The following is a 21,728-nucleotide window of genomic DNA, read 5'->3' as shown; positions in this document are numbered from 1 at the left end:
GGCGGTGGCGGCCGGGCTGAAGCCGGCGCTGCTGTGGGACTGCGGGGCCGCGGGCCCGGCCGAGCTGCGGCGGTACCTGGGCAGGCTGCGGGAGGCCGGGCTGGCCCGGGGCCGCCTCCACGTGCTGGGCATGGGCGGCTCGGCGCTGGTGCTGCGGCCGGGGCTGGCCCGCAGCAGGGTCCGCGCCGTGCTCCGCGCCCGGCCCGCGCCGCTCGTGGATGTGTCGGCGGGGCGGCGGGGCCCGGCGCTGTGCGCCCCGCCCGAGGCCCGCACCATCCGCGGCCACCTCGCCGACCTCCTGGGCCACCTGCGGGGCGCTGAGGCCGCCAGCGCCGAGCCGGTGACCGCCAGCGAGGTTGTTCCCGGCGACTGGAACCTGTGCACCGTGGCCGGGGTGCTGCTGGGCTACCCCGCCGTGTACACCTTCGCCAGCGCCGAGGGCGCCGAGAACTGCCTGGCCCTGACCCCGCTGAGGGTGTTCACGGCCCAGGCCTCCTGCCCCCGGATAAAAGATGGGCTCAGGGTCCAGATCTACTCCTTCAGCGTCCCGGAGAGCCTCTGCGCAGAGCTCAGGGAGGTGCTGGATGCCTGGTGCGAGGAGCTCAAGGAGGCTTTCAGTGCTCAGGATGATTTTGTAGATCTCTGCATTTCGAGCGAGGTCGTGTCTCTTCCAGCGGTTGCCTTGTGAAACATGAGCATAGTCACAACTTTTTAGCCTTCCTTGCTGCATCAGGGACCAAGGCAGAAGATCCAGTTCCCTGTGTGTGTTGTCCCCGGCATCTCTCTTGGTCCTTGAGCACTGAAGGCTGAATTGTGACAGTCACTGCAGGCCAGTGGCAAAACCCAATACATGTACCTTAAAGATGAGTGTGTGGACATGTGTGCTCCCAGCTGCTCTGCTGCCTCAGCCCTGCCTGCACATCGCACCCTGCAAAGTCACTGTGCATTTATTTGCAATAGGCAGATGAAGATTAATAAAAGATTTGAATACCACAGTGTTTTGAATTAGTGAAGTTTATCGTAGGCTCCATGTGTATTTACTGCCTGTATATTATGTGTATATTGCGTGTATATTTCACGTATATTTACTTCCGTGCGAGGTGGTGTCGTGCACTGTGTTGTATCTGAGCCTGCACATGAATGAGGGGCAAGTGCTGCTGTAAAACCTGCACAGTGCAGCTGGAAGAGGGACTTTAAACCCCTGTCTCTGATGAATTCATGTGCTGGAAGTGAAAGGGAAGCGGGTGTGGCTGTGGGGATGCTCAGCCACAAGAGATGCTGGAGGAGTGGGATAGAACAGGGCCTGGCAGGTGTGAGGTGGGAAAATTGCTCAGGACTCATGAGGGGACTGTGCTAAAGAGCCCCTGTGAGCTGGGTTTATTTGTCAGGTAAGAGTAGAGATGGTCCAGGATCGAGGACCTCCCATTTAGGGAGGCAATAAAAGCAGGAAGAGAATTTGGGGGCATAAAACCCAGGCAGGCTGGATCCCAAGGGCATGGGATGCCCCGTTCTCCTTGCCCTGTGAGAGCCACGGCAGTGGTGGCCAGAGGGGCTTCGTCCCCCAGTGCCTCGGGGGCTGGGCAGTGCAACCTTCAGCAGGAACAGAGTGACCACAGCAGCTGAGGGAAGGGGTGATGTCCCCGTGTTTATTGGGAGTTGTCTGGAGTGAGACCAGCTCAGGATAAGAACCAAATGTGCACGTACGAAACAGCAGAAGGTGCGGTGAGGTCGAGTTGCTTTTGGTGAAGCAGAGGTCAGTTCCTGCAGTGAAGTCAGTCATCCAGGAGCTCCTTCACAGCCTGTAACTCGCGAGGAAGGTGGCGACGGCCACTGCTACCACTGCCACCAGGAGAGGGATCCAGTGACCACGCTGTCTCTGCCAGGAGAAGCATGTGTTACTAGGAATGTGCTGGGGGATGACACTTCTCATCTCAGCCCTAGCAAGGATGTCATTCATCTCTCTGCACTGCACAAAGGAGGGGGGGATCTTTCCCAGGCCGCTGCGCAGCGCTGGGGGTCGGGACAGGAGCTCCCACCTGTGCCTGGCTGCCGTGGGAGCGGTTGAGCTCGTCCCGGCACTGGCGCAGCCGGGTCAGGCAGGACTGGTACTCCTCGCTCAGCGCCTCCAGCTCCAAGCGCAGCTTCGAGCACTGCAAGCACAGCAAGGGGCTCTTAGCAGGAGGGGCCCCCTCGGGTCTGTACACACCCAGAGCGGCCGGGCTGCCGCAGCAGCCGCAGCGCTTCACCTGCCCACGGGCACGGCCCAGCTCTGCTGCCCAAGTGTCCTCATGAACCTGCGGGACAGAGCACAGCTCAGCGTTACTGGCAGCGCGGGGCTGGGGGCCATGCCCGGGCTGCCACCATCCCACCGCCTGCCTGGCTTTGCTGCCAACGTTCACATCACGGGGGGGGACAGTGGATTTTTATGATCGCAGGAGCACGCAGGTCAGGAAGATGTGGAATGCAGACTCCTACCAGGGCTTGCCCCTCAGTCTGAAATTCCTTCTCCATTTCACTGATCCCAACAGCAATTCCTGACAGTTCTTTAAGCCCTCTGAGACATGGGACACCTGGGACAGGCACCTTGGTTGTGCTGTGCAACCCCAAAACTCAGGGATGGCCCCTTCTCCTGAACAGTCAGATGGAGTGAGTTCTCCCTGACATTCTGATGAGCAGAGCATTGGCAGCAGCACCCTGCCTGTGCCCAGAGGCTTCAGGAGCCAAAGTGGGGGCAGCTGGGGTTTCTTGTCCTCCCCAGCTGTTCCCTCTTGCTGTGACTGTGCTTTATAGACCCCTCCTGGGAGCTGCTGGGTGCTACCTGATGGTGGTGGTACTCTCAGTCCTCTGGGTTAGTGTGACAAGCTCTCCTCCTGCATGGCTCTCAGCTCTGTTACAGTAAGTTATAAATCATTTTTATAAGTCCTTTTTTATAAATCCTTACTGGCTGAACACTGCAATAAGAATTGAGGTGCTGTTGGTTGGCAGAAGCCTGGTTTGATGGCAAAGTGTGTGTAAAAGGCTGTATAGCTTTGGTTGGTTGGGTTTTTTGCAGCCCAGTTGTAAGGGCATTGCTTCTGTTAACAGACCCTTCCTGTTCTTTTCATTGTTGCTATTATTGCACGCCTTTTCTTTTCCTCCTCTCCTTCCTTTATGTTCAGGGGTTTGGTTCTTAACGTGTGGCTTTGGCTTTTCCCTGGGAGGCTGTTGAGGCTTTCCTGTCTGTGAGAGCAGGAGTGGGTTTGTGTGGGGAGAGCTCTGCTCCTGCAGCCAAGGCTCCTGGAACCCTGTCCTTGTGTGTAGGTGCTTCATCGGGGGTTTAGGCAAGAGTGGTACCAGGACAAAAACTTAGGGGAGATAATCCTTACAGGAGAGCCCAAGCCTGGGTTACTTGCAGGAGCTTTGGTGTGTGGTGTTTCTGCTGGAGCTCCTGCACCAGCAACAACTGAGGGACTTCCTCACCTCGTCCTCCTTTGCTGTGAGCTGGGATGTCCTTTTCTGCATCTCATCCTTCAGACTTTCTGTTCCCTCCTCCTCAGGGTGCTCTAACAGAGAATTTTGTTTTTCCTTGGCAGGAGTGAGAGGTGGGGTCTGTGTGGTGAAAACCTGGTCTAGAAAAGAGTCAGGCTTCTGATGAGAAACAACTCCAGGCTCTGGGTTGGCTTTAGCTCTTGTTTACTCAGCACAGTTTAAGGATAATATTTGTGTGCTGTGCACAAAGCAGAAGACACAGGAGCTGACTTTGTTATCACAGGCCTGTCTCTGCTGTAAGCTACAAGTTCATCATCTTTAGAGCAATATTTCTAAGCATTTGCCAGAAATAATGGGGAGGGAGAGTCAAAATGCTTTTTTCATTAATTTCTTTTGTCAGGTACAGCTGTAATTGTAATTATAAGCTGGAATGTATTTTGTTTGGAAAAAATATGGCGTAGCCACTGAAGTAGAATTTGCAGTGAAATCCATTTATTTTTTAAAGTCCTTGCCATCATAAATACATTTCTGTTTTAATGTTATCTAGCAAAACAACTCATTCAGTGTAGCTCTAGAATAACTGTTCATTCTAAACCAATGTAGACTTTTCCTAGAGTCAGGGCTAGTGTTCCTGTGTCCAGGGAGTGCTATGTGGGGATTACAAAGTTTGCTGACCTTTCCTTTGCACCATCACCTCCTGGCTCTCCTGTTGGTTGTTCTGGTTGTGGATCAAGTCTGGGAACACAAAAAGCCACATTATTGTCCACAGCACTAAAGAAGGTCTCTTACCTTGTGGATCTCTGTGTTACTTACTCTGCAAATGGCTGATTGTTGCTTCCAGTGTTACCTTCTGCTCCTGCTCTTTTTGCAATTTATCTGAAATAAAGACAGAAGGAAATCAAGGTTGGTGTAAATCTCTGTGTATCTTTTTGCAAGGGTGGTACTTTTCTGTTCTCCCCGTGTGCAGAGTCGAGCAGACATTGTAGGCTGCACTGAACTTTCTTCTCTGAAGGGATGTGATTTTTAGCTGTTCATTGCCCTTTTTTGGCAGCTTTGTCTTGTGTGCCTTGCGTTCAAGTCATTTATGGTTTATTTTAAAGGTGTTCATGCAAGACCTGTTATGAGATTAGAACTGCAACCCACTTTCTCTTCCTTAATTATGCTTTAAAATAGTCATGTGTGAATTTAAAATAACGTGTGTGAGTTTCCTTGCCTGTCTGAACTGGTGCTTTAGGACACCATCATCTCCTGTGTAATACCCAGCGCCGGGGGCTGCAGTGCTGTGTTTGATGCTCTGGCAAGGGTGCAAAGTCCTGATGGAAGCTGAGGCCACATCTCAGATTTTTATTTCTTTTCAGGTCTCCCATTCCATCCTTTCCTCTAGCAAAGTCACTTGACTTCTCTGAACTCTTTAATCTAGTCGGAAACAACTTTTGGAGGACTCTGGAAACCAGAAGCTTTTGTGGCAAGCTGAGGTGCGCAGCGTTGGAAGCGAGCCGTGTGTGCGTGCGGCTCTAAGCACCGTGGGTTTAGGAGTATTTTCCTTGTCCCTCCGTTTTTTCGGAGGGCACGGCCCGGTGCGTGTCCCGGGTACCTTGGATGTGGCGGATGTGGCCGGCCTGGCGGTCGTTGTCGCTGCGCAGGGCGCTGGCTCTCTGCAGCAGCTCCGTGTGCTCCTCCCGCAGCACCTGCAGCTCCCGGCTCAGCCGCTCGTTCTGCGCGTCCGCCCGCTGCCCGAGGGGAGAGACAGTCACACACTGCCCGGGCTTGGGAGGACATTAAAGCGCGTCTCGTCCTGCCCCCCAGACCACCTTCCATTGTCCCAGGTTGCTCCAAGCCCCGTCCAAGCTGGCCTTGGCCACTTCCAGGGATGGGGCAGCCACAGCTGCTCTGGGCACCCTGGCATCAGCAAAATCCCGAATTCCAGAGGAAGCTGCTCCTGCAGGGAACCGACATACCTGGAACTCACTCTGTAAAGACTGGAAGCTGTTTTTGAGCTCGGTGTGTGCTGTGGTGACCTTGGTCAGTTCGGCTTTGAGGGCGGTGTCGTGCTCCTTCCAGAGGGCAAGGTCCTCTCGTGTCTCTGCCAGGCTTCTCTGGGGAGGAGAGCAGGGACCCGGGGTAGGTGTGACCCAGGGCCCAGTGGGACCGGGCCAGGCTGCCCTGGGTGACACAGCTGGGCTGTGCTGGGCAGCGCTGGCTCCCCCAGCACCAGGATACAAAAACCTGCGTGGGGCTGATGCCATCTGATGGACAGAGCCAACACGGGCAGTGTTCCCTCTGGAACACGTCCCTGTGCTGCCAGCAGGCTTGAGAAGCCTGGTGGTACTTGGGCTAAAACTCGCTTGTTTTTCTGCAAATACCAGTTATCCTGTGGGTCAAAGCAATTTGCTGCCTCTTGGGGAAAAGGTATTTTCATATAAACGAGCAACTCTGGAGACATCGTGCCCTGGTGTGTGTGTTCAGAGCAGGGAAAGGCACAGAGGGGTGGTGGAGGGGAAGGGATTGCAATTCCAGCTGACAAACCCGAGTACACTTCCCAGCTGTGAGCTGTCTGTAGCTTGATGTGCAGTGCAATGAGCACAGGTTGCATTAAAGCTGCTTTGGGCTTTGCTGAGTAGCTAAAACGTTGTAATTTTTTTATCTTTGCTGTTAATGGTAAGCCTGTCATTGCCTTTCCCTGACGTGTGGGTTTTCTTTGTCACAGCTGGACTAAATTAAAGCCAAGCCAGGTGTAAAATGTGTTGCTCACCTGAGAGTTTTGCAGCTGCTGCTCTGCTTGGAGTTTGTCCTCCAGCATCTTCTGAAGAGCCTCTTTTGCCTTCTGCTCATAGGTCTGCTTCTGGTCCTCCATCTCTATCAGGATCTTCTTCACACACTCCTTTGAGTAACTCTTTAAAGAAAGAAATAAAGAGCTTGAAACTCTTATCTGTCAGACTCCTGACCCTGCTAAACCTGAATATTAGCAAACCTGGAATGTGTAAATGCTACTGCTAATGTGCTGTGAAGCATGGCTTCAGCAAGGAGTTAAAGTCCTTTTTGGATAGGTATCTAATCTGATTGGTGTAGAAACTGAGACTCTACCCAATTACAAGATTTGATTTTGGTCTTCCTGCCTTTCCTCACCTGTTTGTCAGTGAATCAGACATTACCTGGGTGCAGGCCTGCAACTGATTTTCCAGCACCCGTAGTTTACACCTCAGTTTGTCTTCATTCAGCTGACCCTGGGGAAAAAGAAATTGAAGTGAGATGTGAAATTATGAACTGCACAATGTGCCCCCAATGTTTTGTTAGGTTGTGTTTTGATTCTTTTTCTCTCTTTGTCTGTAATCAATTCAAAGTCTCTTCAGTGCTGAGAGCTCAAGTAAACCTTCCCAGCTTCAGAAGAAATGGGATATGGGGGAAGTAAAACTTTTATGGATTGAAAACCTGTCCTGAGGCAGTTTCTCTGGTTACTGAGTGCAGGTGCTGGCAGTGACATGCCAAGTTAAGAGTGAGGGGATTTTGGGTTGTTCTGGCTGAGTTTAGCAGAAGTGCAGCTGCTGCCTGTCCCCATGGATACCCCTGTTCTCTGCTTGTGCTCCCTCCCTGCCTCAAGCTCCAGCTGCTGGAACGATCTTGTCTCACTGTTCTCCTTGGAAAATAGGCTGGGTCTGCATTGCAACATCTGCAGTTGGGCAGGGGGATCGAGGGCACCGGTGATGATTCATTTTGCCCATTATCATCATCTCCTCTCGGTGTTAGTCAGGCTGCTCAGGCTTTGTGAAAGCAGACTGCGTGCAAATTGAGATAATGTTTCTAGCAAAGAGTTCACGTAGGCTGTTTTTCCACCACCAATACTGAGAACACCAATATCCTCTCTGCCCACTGCTGTTTGAAGTCACGACTCTGAAAAGAAACTCCTTGATGTTACAGGAATAGCTGACAGACCCAAGCAGAACCAGATTCCCTGGTGTCTCAGCACTGTTTAAATTTGCACAGAAGCAAGTTTACAGTCCCAAAGACTAAATCTTCCCACTTCAGTTGTTGGTGCAAAGAACTAAAGGCTCTTAGTAAGTAGGTGGGATTTTGAAAGGCAATTTTAGATGTGCAATATTCTTCCTGGTTTCCTCCTGTTATCTGCATGGGCCCCAGCTGCTGTGCACAGATGTGGCTGTGCCATGGACAAGGCAATCAGGCCCTTCCTGTGCTTTGGAGCAGAAATCATGGAAGGGTTTGGGTTGAAAAGGACCTTAATCATAACGGAGACTCACTTAGCATCATCCTTCACCTGGCAGCATTTCTGAATCAACTGTGCAGCTTTTACAACTGGTGGGGGATTTAAGGCACAGACCCGGGGTAGGAAGGTCTCTCTAACCTCAGAGTGAAATTGTGAGAGGGGGAAGGGCCCAAATGCTTTGTCCTTTCAGTCTGACACCCCCATCTTCCCACAGAGCGTTCACTTGCCCCATCAAGCCACAACCACACATGAACAGCACCTCAAAAATGACTCTGTGGCCATTCTGAGAGCTACAGCCACGTCACTCACATGCATTCAACAGCTCATCTCTGAAACCCAAAGTATTAGAAAGGGTTAAAAAGCTGCTACAACAAACATTTGGCGTCTCACCTGAGGCTGGAAAGGGGCAGCCAACCCTCACTTTCCATCGCACAGCATCATGGGGAAGGCTCCATCCATCCCTCCCTCCCTTGGCCAGCACCCCCTGGAGAAGCCCCCCAGCCCCACCTGCCTCCTGGAATTCCCTCCAAGCAGCAGCATCTGCCTGTTCACCCCATCAGCTCCAGCACCAAGAGGATTTTTAGGCCGATGAAAAGCGGAGTGCAAGAGGCAGCAGCAAAGTCTCTCCTGCAGCAAGGGCAGCGAGCAGCAAAGAGCACCCACCTGTTTGTAACCTGAGGTTTCGTGGCCACTTCCTGCGAGTGTGGCTGGGTGTTTTTTCCTGCTCACATTATATTGAAGGAGCGAGCGAAGGCGGAAGTTTCTGACCACAGGATGTCTAACACAAGTTTTTGTGCCCCCTCGCCCAATCGCTTGCTTTTCTGCCCCAACAGAACTTTCTAACTACTTTTTTAAAATGGCACAAATTAATATTTGATTAAATAATCCTTTAGGAAATCTTCATATATTTCATAAAATGCATCACCCTAATTTTGTGTCCTTACAGCATAAAAAAAGGCCCCTGGCTCAGGGTGCCCAGAGGATTTTTTTTGAGCTGTGGGGAGACAGTTTGATGCCAGGCCACAATGCAGCACCAACAGCCTTGGTGTTGGGGCTCTGGCCTGTGTTTGGGGCCCAGAATACATCCCTGACAGGAACAGGGAGGATAACCCTGTTATTTTATCCCCACTCACTGCTGTTTGCTTTAAGAAACAGTGGGAAAGGCAAGCTATAAAAACACCCCAAACCTTACAGGAGAATACAGATTTTTAGACTTGCTGTTGATCTGAAAGCAAAGTGCATTTTGCAAGAATCTCTTGGGGCACAAAAGGGAAAAATTCAGGCCAAGTGCCCCCTTAACTCCTGAGTTTGTCCCACCCTCCCTAAGCAGAGAGGTGGCAATGAGGCAGGGAGGCACTGGGAGGGGATGAGGGGTTCTGCAGCTCCCTGGTACCTGCCAGGATTTCTCTGATGCCTGGAGCAGCGTGGAGAGAAGCTCCTGCAAAATCACCATCTTCTGCTTGAGCAGCAGCTCGCGGTGCAGGGCCTCCTGTGGGCAAGGGGATGTGGTCAGTGGGACCCAGAGCTGGTGGGGACAGCCCAGAGCCCCCCTAGCCCAGGGCTGGGCTTGCCCTGCTTGGGGGGCTCGAGGTCTTTGAGGTCTGTTGGCTTTTTTGCCACGTTAAAATTGGGCACGTAACACCCCTTCATTTAGCAATAATAATACTAATTTAAAAAGTATTATTCTTAATGAAAACCAGCTGTCCTGGTGGGTGCTGAGCACTATTTGGTACCTACCTTCAGGTAGTTGGAGAGCTGCACCATTTCCTGAAAGGGAAAGGGCAAATGTTTAAAAATAGGATTGTTTCAGTTTATAAACATTTCATGAACTTGCTACAAAAATCTAAATATTTTGAAATAAGAGTTTAACACAGTATTAACAGCCTATATTTGGGTGGAGAAGGAGAGCCTGCTGGGGTCTATTGGGTTGCTTTTTTCAGGCAAGTGGAAATATTTCCACCACAGTTTAACTTTCAGAAGTTCTTGGTGGTCATTACTTGTGCTTTGCTTACCTTATTTAAAACTGCAATTCCCCAACTGAAATGAAAAACAAAGTGTGTTACTGAGGTGTCAGGGAGGGTCTGCAGCCATCCCTGGCCCTGGACCCCCACCCAGGCTGAGCTGTCTGTGCAGCAAACCTTGTGCCTTTTTGAGGGGGAGGGAGGGGAGGGCAGGAGCTGCTTACTCTGTCTGCTGGCTCGAGTCTTTCACTGCTGTGCTGGCGTCTGGGAGGGTCTGGGTCCCTGTGGAAGCAAAGTGAGAGGATGTGAATGATCCCCATCTGAGGATGTTTTCCATGAGGGCGTCCATCTCTGCTCCCAGATGGCTCCCATTGCTCCCAGTTTAAATAGTGTCCAGTGACAGCTCAATGGGCACAGGAGGCAAAGAAATGCTCTGCTCTGATGGACAGAGAAGCAGAATGGAGGTTCCCCTGCACTGAAGTCACTCCCCAGAGCCCTGGATGATCTTAGGACAGCAACAGGGCAGCCCTGGGGCAGAGCAGCTGCTCGGCAGCACTGGTGGTCAAGCTGTGGGCTGGTTTATCCTTCCCCAGGAAAAATATTCCTGGTTCCTGCAGTCTGCAGGGAAACCTCAGACTGGGATGGTAAAGCAGCACAGGAGTGGGGATGCTGGCTGGGGAGCTGCCAGCTCATCCCAAACAGCTCCATGGAGACGTGAAGGTGGGAAGGGAATATTGTGCTGGGAGGTCTGAGCATCCCTGACATACCTTGGGTGTTGACAGAGTCCCCTCGTCCCTGGGGGATGCTGAGGTGCAGCAGGGACTGTGCAGGGGACAGTGTGGGGCAGCTCCTCGGGTGCTGGAACGAGAGGGCAGCTGCAGTCAGTGTCTCCCCAAAACAGGCTGAGGGGAGGGGCTGGGTGAGGAGCAGCAAGGAGATGCCGAGGAGCTGTGGCAAATCCACAGGAATCTGCTGCTTTGGCTGCTGCTGCTCCAGAGCTTTGTGGGAAAGTGGGGGAAAAGCCTGCTGACTGTTGGGATGGGGGAATGACAACCCAGAACGGGACAAGGTGGCCGGGAGCTGGGCCCTGGGGTGGGTCTCTGCTGCCATCTCGGAGCAGAGGTGCCGGTTCTGCACCGGCTTCCCCCGGGCTGGGGCCTCTGCACAGCTAAACAGGGGAAGGCCCCGTGCATGCCAGTGCTTGTTCCAGATTCCTGGGACTAAAGCTGCTGAACCAAGTGGCAGCAGGCGGTGGGGGATTGCTCTGCACACTCTGGTGCTACACAGGGAGCTCCAGGGTGTGTCTGTAAATCACCTCGTGCTCAGTTGTCTCTGCTCTCACAGGTTGAACATCTCACAAGGATGAACTCAGTGTACCAGAGAATTTTACACAGATATGCATTTACCAGGAGATCTGTTTGGCTCTGCCTGGGGCGTTTTGCACCTTTCCAGAGGTGTTCTTGAAGGCAGGGAGCCCTCTGGGTCACTGTGCAGCACAGGGTGGGTAATGAGTACCAGGGAGTCTCCTGACTCCTCCACCTTCTCTGCTCGCAGTGAAGGCGATGGAGGGAAGCCAGGTGGCTGCAGCTCACTTACCAAGGGTGAAAATAATTTGTGTAACTGCAAAGCTGCAGCCTGGCAGCAAAAATGTGGGGTTGTACTTGGAGAAATGGCAGAAAAATCTCCACGTGGTTCAGGAGTAGGCAGGGAGGAGGTGACTGCATCCCCGCGCCTGACTCTGCAGTTTGTAGGGAAATGCGCATTTTTGTCTGTGCAATCTCCATTTTGGCTGTGTTTTGACGTGGATCCTGATGCTTTAGTGGTGGCTGGAGCAGGCTGAGCCCCGAGCTGTGCTGCAGGGCAGGCGTTACCTGGAGCAGGATGCTCGGGCTGGGCTCCACCCGTGAGGAGGGGTCCGGAGGGGTTCGTGCCTCGGGCTCCTGTCCCGGCAGGGTCCCCTCGGCCTCGCCCGCCAGGTTCCTCCTCCTGAGGAACTCCCTTTGCCGGGGGCTGTGCTCTGGCCGCCGGGCGGGCCGGGCCGGGGGGCGGCAGGCGGTGGCATTGTCCCTCCTGCGCAGCCCCTCCCTCGCCTCCTGCCGCCGCTCGCTCCTCTCCTCGTAGCTCTCGCCCGGGCGCCGCCGCTGCGGCCGTGCCCGCCTGGGCATGGTGGGCTCGTCCCCTCGGGGCCTCTGCCCTGTGAAACCAGGGCAGAACACAGGGGCTGAGTGAAAACCAGTCATTTCTAGCATTTAATGGTTGTGGGGTATCCAGCGGTTCGGAAGTGGCATTTACATGTATAATACTTCCATGCTTTTTAGTTCGTATTAAAATCTGCTCTTGTAATTTCTTTTTACTGTCCTTGTGGTAGCTGTGGGGTGCTCAAAGCTCATTCCTGGTGATATCTTTTACTGTAGGGGCCTCCTTTGAAGGAGAGCAGCATTTTTGGGGTGGTCAGCTGTTGCCCTGGGTGGGGAAAGTACTGACAAGCCCCAGCCAGGACACTGCTCCAAATGCTGAGTGTTTTTCAACTCATTTTGCTGTCTTTTAGAAAAGGTCCAGTTGCATGTCCTGCACAGTGTCCACTCATCCATCTCTTCCCATCAGGAAAAGCTCAGCCACCCTTCCACCTGTGCTGCCTCTGGGTTGCCCAGCCTGCCCCAGGGCTGTAAAAGCCTCAGTTCACCAAAAATGCGCTCAAAAGCAGGGTAAAGCTTAAAGAAACACAGTCCATTACTCACCTCGAGCTGAGCAAACTGTTGAGGTCTTCTTGACAAGCTAATGCTCTATTTCCTCCTTCTGTTACCCCAAATTACCCTCTCTAATTCAACATATCCTTTATCTTTCCTTTCCAAGCTGTTACACTTCTTGCTTCAAGGGAGACCAGAAAAAAACTGTGCTTCTTGCTGGTTCATGTTACAGTTTCCCGGTGCAAGTTGTGTAGGCTGAAAGTGGGGTGAAAAAAGAGGAAAAAGATGCCTGGTGCTGCCTTCAGCCTCCGCTCCCCTCCAGCCCCACCAGCCTGGCTCTGTGGGTGCTCCGGCACTTACCTGGTCCCAGGGGTCCCGTCCTACCCTCGAGTGCTGTGCAGGAGCCGGGTGTTATCAGGCAGGAACACGCCCCAACTGCCCTCTTCATGCCAAGCACCTCATCCTGTGCTCTCGCTCTCTTTTTCTCTCTGTAAAACAGGAAACGTTGCAGCTGCGGCCGAGCCCCGGTTCCTGTCTGTGCTCGCAGCCCGGCTGCGGGACACGGGCCCGGCTCACTGCGGGATTGGGCTTATCTGGGGAGCCCAGAGTGCCCAGCCTGGCTCTAAGCAGAGCCAGCAGTTGTCTCCTGGGGCATCTCCCCTTGCTGGTCTGACACAGAGGTTGAGCGCTGGCTCATGGAACTGCTTGTGGCACTCGGTGACGGAGTTTCCCTGAGCAGCTTTGGGGCAGAGAAATCCAGACTTAGGGAAGTACAGTAATGCTATTATTTTAAGGCTTCTTGCAGATTGGAAAGAGGAAAAAGAGGGTGTTTTGGCAGCTGAGGAGAGGTCAGGAATGGCAGAAATTCGTTAAGGTCTTTAGAGAAGTGAAAGCTTCCTTAATGCAAATCGGGAGGAGGTCACTTTAGCCAGCTGGGCACTGATAAAGGCTCCATGCCCTGATAAGGGCTCCCTGCTTGTGCACGTGGAGAAGGAACACCCAGAAAAACAGAGATCTCAAAGTAACATTGGATTTATTTTTACAAAGACCGGCATGGAAGGGATGTGTGACAAAAAATGTCCAGATTCAGAGACTCTCTCATGGCTTTGGGTGATTTGTGCTGCTTGGCCCAAACCCTGGTTCTGGGCCAGGGCTCAGCTGTCTCAGTGGCTTTGCAGAGGGAACAGTTTCTGCAGGTTGAGCAGGAATCCTGCCGCTGAGCAAGACACTGGCAGCAGATGCTGCTGCAGGGCCTCTGAAGGGCCTCCTGGTTGGAAAAAGCCCTTTACAAGAATCCATTACTAAAAAGGACATTTTTGTGCTGTTACAGACTCCTGGAGTGTCCTGTCCCAGGCTGCCAGGGTGCCAGCACAGGGATGCCCCAGTGGTGTGGAAAGGGGCACCCAAGCAGCAGGGTTAACACCCAAATTCCTCACGCTTGGTCCCGGGTGTCCCAGCACAGTTCCAGGGTCTATGTTATGTTCTCCTGACATTTTCCACATGGTAGCTGCTCCGGATGATGGAGTCGAGGAATTCTGGGGCTAAGCTGCGGATGAGGAGCATGCTGCCCACTGCCCGGGGCGGGTAGCGCACCTCCCGCTGGCGCAGGGCTCCCCCTCGGATGATCTCCAGGGCACACTCCTCCTTTGGGGCCGGCGCATCCGGGATAACGTGCGAGACGGCGCGCACGGCGCTCTCTGCAAGGGAGGGGGGACAGGCACGTGTCAGATGGGGGCACTGCCACAGGCACCACCAGCTCACTCAGGGTGTCAGGGGCATCCTCAAACCAACAAACTCCGGGGATCGGACCTATTTAACAAGGCTTAGAACACTGAAAAGAACAATTATGGGATGCCCTTCCCTTTCCTTTCCACCTCTTGAGCGGCCACAGGACCTCCCCTGGGTTCCCAGTGGGGCTCAGCTTACCTGTGTCGATGTAGCCCAGGATGCAGAGTGTGATGGAAACATTGACCTTGTCTATGATGAGTTCCTGTCTCAAGGAGCTGAAAAATCCATCTAAGGCGAACTTGGTTGCGGAATAGGGAGCAGTAAATGGGCCGCCAATTCTACCTGGAGCAGAGGCACAATGCTGGGGTTCAGGTACTGGGCAGGCACCAGGCTACACAGACACAGTATAAACCTCCCAGAGGACTTGAATTGTGCTGATTGATCTAAATCATGTGCTGACCCAGCTCTCTGCCTTGTCGCCCTTATCCTGCCTTTTGAAGAACAGTCTCAGCAGGGATCCCTGGCAGGCAGAGGAGGGGCTGTGGGCAGGGGGACCTTGGCCCCCGTGAGCTCACCTGCTATGGATGAAACCACGATGATGCTGCCCTCGCTCTCCTTCAGCATGGGCAGGGCAGCTGTAGCCAAGGCCACGTAGCTCACGAAGTTGATTTCCATGAGCTTTCGTACGTGCTCAACGTCCCCGTTGAAGTAGGTGAAGCCACTCTGGCCGATGTGGTTCAGGATGAGCATGTCCAGGCCACCTGGGGGCAGAGCAGGTTTGCCACTAGCACCCATCATCCAGACCAGGCAGCCTCTTGGTGGCTGGGATGTGCTGTGGGGTGAGGAGGGGCAGCTCCACAGCACCTACCCCAGGTGTTCTCAGCCTCCCTCAGCAGCTCCTCGGGCAGGGTGGGGCTGTCCATGGAGCCGCTGACGTAGCGGGCGGAGGCAGCACCGAGCTCCAGGCATCGCTTCACCACCTGGGGGGACAGAACGGGGCTGGATGGGTTCCTCTGCAGGGAACCCCCCATCCCAGGCTGTTCCTGTCTTTGGCCAGACAGGGCTCGTGCTGGGGAAGGCCTGGGGTTGGATCTGTGGGGTACCAGGCGTTCCCGTGTGCCTGGGCTGGGGTGAATATCCACATCCAGCCCAGCATGCCATTTACTTTCTGCAGCTTGGCCTCTGTCCGTGCCGTGAGCAGCAGGTGGGCCTCCATCCGTGCCAGGTGATAAGCCATCTGCTCCCCGATGCCGCTGCTGGCTCCTGTCACGATCACCCGCTTCCCCCGGAGCATCTCTGCAGAGGAGGGTGCAGAGCTCAGAGCTGGCACAGCCCTGTCCCTGTGGCTCCTCTGTGTCCCTGCCACCCTCGTCAGACCCCGCTGGAGTCTGATCCCTAATCCCAGTTTGGTGGGGAGCATGTGTGAGGCTCGAGCTCTGCACCTGGCCTGGCCTGGGAGCAGAGAGAGTTGACCAACAAAAGGATTAAATGTTTAAAGTGGGAAAAGCGCCTGTTTCCCGAATAAGTCATTTGCAGAGGTCAGACACGGTGTCCCAGCAGAGCCAGTGTAATTCCATGAGTTTTTCGTGGGCTCTGACCCCTTGCCCAGGGGCTGTCTGCCCTCCCAGCCCTCCTGCTCTGACAGGCCCTTCCAGGTGCCTGTGCGTGGCACACGCTGCCCCTCTGGCAGCAGCCTTGCTGCCGTTGTAAAGCCGGTTTTCCCCAGGACTTACCTTCATTGAAGTTCTCAGATGCCGAATAAAAATAAAAGGCCAGTGCTGCTCCCAACAAAGGGATGAAAACCTTCAGGAGCAATCCCATCCCTTTGCAGAGGTGCAGGCAGGAATGAGGCGAGCCCCACAGGGAGGTGAAGGTGGCTGGAGGTTGCAAATGAGGCTGGGAAGTTTTGAGCTCGTTCTTATCTCACGCAAGTTTGCTGGTATCAGTTGAAACTTTTCTTTGCCCTGCCGGTGATTTAGCAAACATTAACCTAATGAAGAGCGTGGCTTTGGACTTTAGGCTGTCCTTTTGCACCTTTGGCCTGCCAGGAATGTCAGGTGTGCTTTCTGAGAGTGCTGAAGGGAAGGCAGTGAGCAGCTTCCAGCTCCACAGCGTGGTGGGGATGTGGTTTGGTGGCTGCCCTCGGGGCTGGGACAGCAGTGTCCCCTCAGAACTGACATCCATGGTGTGAGTGGACATCCCTCTCTCCCCACTCCTCATGTAAACCAGGAGCAACCCTTCCCTTCCTTGCTGGCTGCCACAAGCATTTACTGATCAGCGCTATCTCTGTTGTACAGGTTCATATCAGTATCTGGAGAGAAAAGGGCTGGCAAAGGTTACATTTTCTGACCATTACTGATGGTTCTGGTTTATCCTCTGGGATATCACCATGGGTATTATACTGACAGTTTGTTGGGTGGCTCCTACCCCTGAAAAGATCACTTTTGAGGAATCCATGAATTGCAAAAGGCAGTAAAAGAGCCAAGTGGATGAATAAGAAAGAAAGATCTTCAGCTTTCTCAGTGTTGTGGTACTGCTCAGCATCTGCTGGGCAGATGGCTAATGGGTTTGAGAGTAATTTTTTGAAAGTTTAAAGGGCAGAGCCCACTCTGTGTGTGCTGGCTTGTGTCGGTGATCCTGGGGTAAGGAGAAGAGAAATTAGGAAGAAATCCTTCCCTGTGGGAGTGGGGAGGCCCTGGTACAGGGTGCCCAGAGAAGCTGTGGCTCTCTCTGGATCCCTGGAAGTGTCCAGTGGAGCTGTGCCCATGAACAGCTGAGGAAGGCGATAAACCCCCCCAGCACACGCAAAGCTGTCCGGTTAGTACACTTTATTAACAATTAGCTTAATAATTAGTTTTCCGCGGCCGGGCGGTGCGAGCAGGGCACGGAGCCGCCGCTGCGGGCCCCGCTTTGTCCCTGCGGGTGCCGCCCGCGCATCGCGAACCGGAGGTGGCGATGCCGGGACAGGGAGAGGGGGTGCCCGGCGACCTCCCCCCGGTGGCCGCGGCTCAGTGCGGAGGGCGGGGGGCGCCGGGGGCCGCGGGCAGGCGGTAGCGGCTCCGCACCAGGTAATCGAGGAGCTCGGCGGCGCAGTCCCGCAGCAGCAGCGGCAGCCGCGTGGAGCTGTAGCGGTAGTAGAGCTCCCTCCGGCGCAGCGCCGCGCCCTTGAGGATCTCCAGCGCGCACTCGTCCCGCGGCGCCGGCCGCTCCCGCAGCACCTCCGCGGCAGCGCGCACTGCGCGCTCTGGGGGCCGCATCAGCGCCGGGCACCCCCGGGGGGCGAGGGGAGAGAGGGGACCCCCGGGGGCGCACCGGGGGATGAGGGGAGAGCGGGCCCCCGAGGGGGTGTTGGGCTGTGCCAGCCTGTAGGCAGCGCCCGGTTTTATGCGGCTTGGGGAAATAAGTGACTTTCGAGGCTGTTTTTTGGTGGCAGAGAGGTGCGATCCCCCAGAGGCACTGCGGCTGAGGCCCCGGCAGAGGGGTGGGGAGGGGCAGGAGGAGGAGCTGGGATGGGGATGCTCAGCCCCTGAGCAGGGGTAGGAATGGCACTGCTCTTACCGGTATCGATGAAGCCGAGGATGCAGAGCGTGATGGAAACATTAATGCTCTGAATGGCGAATTCCTGCCTCAGGGAGCTGAAAAATCCATCCAGGGCAAACTTAGTCGCAGAGTAGGGGACGGTAAAGGGAAACCCGACTTTACCTGGGCACAGAGCGAAGTTCTGTGTTAGCACAGGAGGCTGTTCTCCCTGAGCCTCTCTTTTGCCCTTCATCAGAGAAAGTATTTTACCCAAAGGGAGTTTACAGTCAGTCAAGTGTCATCCTGGCACCTGAACAGCAGCATTACAAATATTCTTGTTGGCTTCCAGCTCTCAAGGCCAAAGCCATGGCTCACATCTCTGCTCAGGTCACAGGCAGTCCACAGGAACCACAAAACCCTCAGTGGGGAGAGATGGAGCAAAGCTGAAACTCCTGTCCCTGGACACCGAGCTGCTCACCAGAACACTGGCCAACATAGCAGCTGTGAGGTTTTATTGCAGCGCTGGTCAAAAAGCAAAATGGGGTAATTGGATTGATCAGAAAACAAATTCCATCAAGAGAATCCCAAACCGATCTGGGTTTGGGTGTTGGGGCTGGTTTTGGTGGGGTTTCTGAGTGTTAGGCAGTTATGGCTCCTTTAGGATGCCTGGTGTCTCTGTGTGCTCCCTCTGACAATCAGCCCAGGTGCCTTTTGAGAGAGTCCCATGTCACCAGCCAGGTGACACTCCCCACTCACCTGCCATGGATGAAACCACCACAATGCTGCCCTCGCTCTCCTTCAGCATGGGCAGGGCTGACGTGGTCATGGCCACGTAGCTGAGGAAGTTGATTTCCAGGAGCTTTCGTACGTGCTCAACGTCCCCGTCAAAAAAGCCAAAGTAGGATGCACCGACGTGGTTAAGGATCAGCATGTCAAGGCCTCCTGCAAGCAGAAAAATGGGCATTAGTGCTGGGGGGAAGAGGGCTGCAACCAGCAAAACAACATTTTCTGGGAGCAGAATTAGTGTAATCCAAGGAAATCAGGTTTTTGGGTCAGAGCTGCGGCCTGTTATCTCCGGAGCGGGGATGCAACCTGGATGGTGGATACCAGTAAATATTTTGTTGTGATATTTTTTTTTTTAGTTCAAAACACAAATACCATGGCCCAAGGGAGATCACCCCTGAATTGTCTGTGGGCCGGGGAGGGAGAGGGAGTGCTCCACACGGAGCTGAACTGGTGCATTTCTGCAGCTGTGACCCCTGGCCGCAATGGCCAGGGCTGCTGGGTCCTTCAGGCCCTGGCACTGAGCTGATGAAATCCAGGGCTGGGAGACTGCAAGAGGATGTCAGGAGGCCACAGAGCTGAAATTGAGAGCGCAGTTCAGTTTGAGAGGCAGCAATGCAGGCAGAGGAGCAGGGCTGCGAAGGGCAGGATTAGGGGAGAATTTTTCCCGTCTCGCCCCATCTCTCCCGATTTTTTCTGCATGTGGCAAAAAGCAGGGCCGGGGGGGGAGATGCCAGCACTGTGAGGAGCAGGTTGCAGACGTACCCAGCGAGGTCTGTGCCTCCCTCACCACGTGCTGGGCGAAGGCTGTGTCCTCCATGGTGCCGCTGACGAACCGCGCCGAGGCTGCTCCCAGCTCCAGGCACCGCTGCACCACCTGCACAACAGCGCGGGTCAGCAGCGCCTCTGCCTGCCCTGGGAGCCCGCCGTGCTCTCTAGAGTGGGTGTCTGAGCTCCCTGTGATGTGTCCACACCTTAAACCAGCGGTTTGGAGTTTTGGGAGTGTGTTTGGAGCCTTGTGAGCTTCAAAGGGAGTCTGGAAAATGATTCCTTGGGTGAGCGCGTTACCCGAGGCAGTCTGGCTCCTCCGTGCAGGCTGAGCTGCAGTTGCACGTGTGCAGGGGAGCAGGAGCCTGCCTAGCGCTGCAGTGGAATGAGGGTGTGTGGGATGTGTGTGCATCAGTTCAGACACTGTAACGTGGAGTGCAGCGTGCTGTGTCTGCAGGAGGGGATTGCTGTGTGTGCAGGAGCTCCCAGAGCACAGGGGGGGCTGTCACCGTGCCCGGCTGGGACCTGTGACTGTCACCATGCCTAGCTGGGGTCTGTGCCGTGGATGTTCCTGTGGCTGGGATGGGAGGTCACCTCCGTGTGTCTGTGTGAGCCCTGCCATGCCCACGTGAGAGTGCCCCGGTTGCCATTTACGTTCTGCAGCTTGGCCTCTGTGCGTGCCGTGATGAGGATGTGGGATCCCATCCGTGCCAGGTGGTAGGCGATCTGCTCCCCGATCCCGGTGCTGGCTCCCGTCACGATCACCCGCTTCCCTCGCAGCATCTCTGTGGACCGAGGCACAGCCATTTAAGTTATCCAAATGCTATTAGAAAAAAACCGTAAAACTAAAAAAAAAAAAACCCAAGTGCCGTTCAGAATCAGCAGTTAATTGGGAGGTAAATGAGCCCGCGAGCGCAAAGCATGCGGCTCCCATCTCATGGAAAAAGCTGCGGAGCTGCTGCAGCTCCCTGTGGAATGCAGTGACACAGGGACAGCCCTTGACTCTTCCAGCAGCTTTTTCCACAAGCCGGGGCACAATTTATCAACGCCCCAACTATTCTGTAATAAAAACAATCCACTGAGTGCATGCTCCAAACTTTAACACTCACCACGTTTATTAACTCCTTTCCTACACCCAGGAAAATGGAGCGCTCGGTGCCCTGTCCCTCTCACCCCCTGCCTCACCTGCTGCTCCCTCAGGAGGTTTTTCTGCATAGTCCTTGCTCAGTTTGGTTTCAGATCTTTGTTAAAGCAACTCCCCAGTATCTGCCACCACACAGAGGCTCGGATGTGGCTTGGTCCGAGCTCTGTCCGGTTTCTATGCAAAACACCCAAATGTGGCTTTTCGTAGTTTTTTCCTTAAAGACAGATTCACTTTGGATACTTACCCGGTTTGAAAGTGTCCCTCGCAGAATAGAACCAGAAGGCCAAAACCAATCCCAGAAAGGGAATGAGAATCTTTTGCAACCGACCCATCCCACTGTGAAGCCAGGAAATAAAGCATGAGAGAGAAGGAAGGAACAAAAAACCCTCTGCAGAGCTGCTCCTGAGGGAAGCAGCAACGTGACTCTTTAAAAACCTGTTAGCGGAGGAGCTGCAGCTTCCAAAGCCCTGGAAAATCACGGGTGGGTGGATGGATAAGCCAAGCAAAAGCCTCTGGTTTGCTCCCCGCTGCTCGGCCTGGCCAGCAGGGCTGTTTGGGTTCTGCCTGGCTCTTTTCATATTTCCTGTCCTACGTTAGAATGCAGAATTTTGCACAACACCCTGGAAGAGGTGTGTCTTTGCTGAGCAGCATCAAGTTTCACTTGGAGAACATCAGAGGGAGCCCAGTGCAGGTGGTTAAACATTGTCCTTTATTCCTGCAGGCCCTGGACATGGCTGTGACCTGGCTCCGGCACTGGGGACACCCAGAGCCAGTCCCGTGCTCCCCAGGGCGTGGCTGCTCTGTGCCCCAAAGCAGCTCCTGCCACTGGGATGCTGGCAGCAGGGATTCAGCAGCACATTGCACCCCAAACAGCCCCAGAAATGCTCTGCTGAGGCAGGGCTGAGTTTTTCATCTCATTTTTATTCATCTGTGAGCAGATGAGGGAGCAGGGGCTGAGCTGAACCCATCTGTGGGGTGCAGCCACCTTGGCCCCAAGGGGCAGTCTGGGCACAGGGAGGTTTGCAGGGAAACTCTGGATGTGTTTTCTGCAGAGAAATCAGTGGCCTCGCTGCTGTGGTTTCTGCTGGGGGTTTTGCAAGAGCTTTGTTCTGACTTTTAAATGAGTATAACCTTGAGGAAACCCCACAGAACACCCTGTAGCTCCCTGAGCCTCAGCAGCAAATTCAATGCTGTGGATCTTGTGCCATAGGGATAAACCACGTCCCAGTTTTGGACAGGGCTTTGTGGGGCTGGGATCTCCATCCCACAGTACCAGTGATGGGGATACGCTGTGGGAGCTCCTGGAACTGCCCTGCCAGAGCCTTGGCCTCCTCTGGTGGGACAAAAGCTGTGTTTGTGGGACAGGAGCCTCATCTGCAGGGCAGCAGCTGCTCCGGGGTCTGATTTCTGGGGGCACAGCACTCTGCCCAACAGACTCAGAACCAGACAGA

The 21,728-nt window shown here is 54.3% G+C and overlaps 5 protein-coding genes across 10 annotated transcripts in view; 2 read left to right on the top strand and 3 right to left on the bottom strand.

The window, feature by feature from the left end:
- Nucleotide 1: 1 nt before the first annotated feature.
- On the top strand, nucleotides 2-995 carry CUNH1orf74 (chromosome unknown C1orf74 homolog; the record flags this gene model as incomplete). Its single annotated transcript, XM_042013329.1, has 1 exon — nucleotides 2-995. A coding segment is annotated over one exon (687 nt), but the record flags the coding sequence as incomplete, so codon positions are not given.
- A 625-nt stretch (nucleotides 996-1,620) lies between these two features.
- TRAF3IP3 (TRAF3 interacting protein 3) lies at nucleotides 1,621-13,176 on the bottom strand. 6 transcript variants are annotated; one of them, XM_042013310.1, is made up of 17 exons: nucleotides 12,696-13,175; nucleotides 11,520-11,842; nucleotides 10,416-10,506; nucleotides 9,873-9,930; nucleotides 9,700-9,724; nucleotides 9,425-9,454; nucleotides 9,081-9,176; nucleotides 6,621-6,692; nucleotides 6,221-6,361; nucleotides 5,427-5,564; nucleotides 5,063-5,198; nucleotides 4,282-4,344; nucleotides 4,144-4,203; nucleotides 3,460-3,608; nucleotides 2,247-2,294; nucleotides 2,037-2,150; nucleotides 1,621-1,876 (listed from the first exon to the last, which is right to left on the bottom strand). In XM_042013310.1, exons 1-17 carry the CDS (start codon nucleotides 12,781-12,783, stop codon nucleotides 1,793-1,795), a joined length of 1,716 nt encoding a protein of 571 aa, XP_041869244.1. In that variant the 5' UTR covers nucleotides 12,784-13,175; the 3' UTR covers nucleotides 1,621-1,792. The 6 variants fall into 6 exon arrangements, with proteins under 6 accessions (XP_041869244.1, XP_041869242.1, XP_041869246.1 ...); XM_042013308.1 differs by having other exon boundaries at nucleotides 2,037-2,294; nucleotides 12,696-13,176; XM_042013312.1 differs by lacking the exon at nucleotides 2,247-2,294 and having other exon boundaries at nucleotides 12,696-13,174.
- Nucleotides 13,177-13,351: 175 nt separating this feature from the next.
- On the bottom strand, nucleotides 13,352-15,983 carry LOC121657520 (corticosteroid 11-beta-dehydrogenase isozyme 1-like). The gene is made up of 6 exons (XM_042013318.1): nucleotides 15,797-15,983; nucleotides 15,229-15,359; nucleotides 14,932-15,043; nucleotides 14,639-14,824; nucleotides 14,262-14,405; nucleotides 13,352-14,032 (listed from the first exon to the last, which is right to left on the bottom strand). The coding sequence occupies exons 1-6, from the start codon at nucleotides 15,882-15,884 to the stop codon at nucleotides 13,812-13,814; spliced, it is 882 nt and encodes a 293-aa protein (XP_041869252.1). The 5' UTR covers nucleotides 15,885-15,983; the 3' UTR covers nucleotides 13,352-13,811.
- An 802-nt stretch (nucleotides 15,984-16,785) lies between these two features.
- LAMB3 (laminin subunit beta 3) overlaps nucleotides 16,786-21,728 on the top strand; it is a 41,235-nt gene continuing 36,292 nt past the window's right edge. The window contains exon 1 of the mRNA XM_042013305.1: nucleotides 16,786-16,880. The gene's annotated coding sequence lies outside the window, so the exon portion shown is untranslated. The remainder of the gene's footprint in view (nucleotides 16,881-21,728) is intronic.
- On the bottom strand, nucleotides 16,877-20,883 carry LOC121657519 (corticosteroid 11-beta-dehydrogenase isozyme 1-like). Its single transcript, XM_042013316.1, is given in 8 exon segments — nucleotides 16,877-17,105; nucleotides 17,108-17,307; nucleotides 17,622-17,765; nucleotides 18,339-18,524; nucleotides 19,131-19,242; nucleotides 19,788-19,918; nucleotides 20,522-20,613; nucleotides 20,713-20,883. Coding segments are annotated over 8 exon segments (1,200 nt in total). The 5' UTR covers nucleotides 20,856-20,883; the 3' UTR covers nucleotides 16,877-16,913.

Source organism: Corvus kubaryi, unplaced genomic scaffold (genome assembly GCF_017639235.1).
Source record: "Corvus kubaryi isolate FWS band 111438036 unplaced genomic scaffold, C.kubaryi_AGA036_p1.0 split1-37355, whole genome shotgun sequence".
In the NCBI taxonomy this organism is placed as follows: domain Eukaryota; kingdom Metazoa; phylum Chordata; class Aves; order Passeriformes; family Corvidae; genus Corvus; species Corvus kubaryi.
Note: the sequence above shows the minus strand (reverse complement) of the source record. Positions and strands in the feature narration are given on the sequence as shown.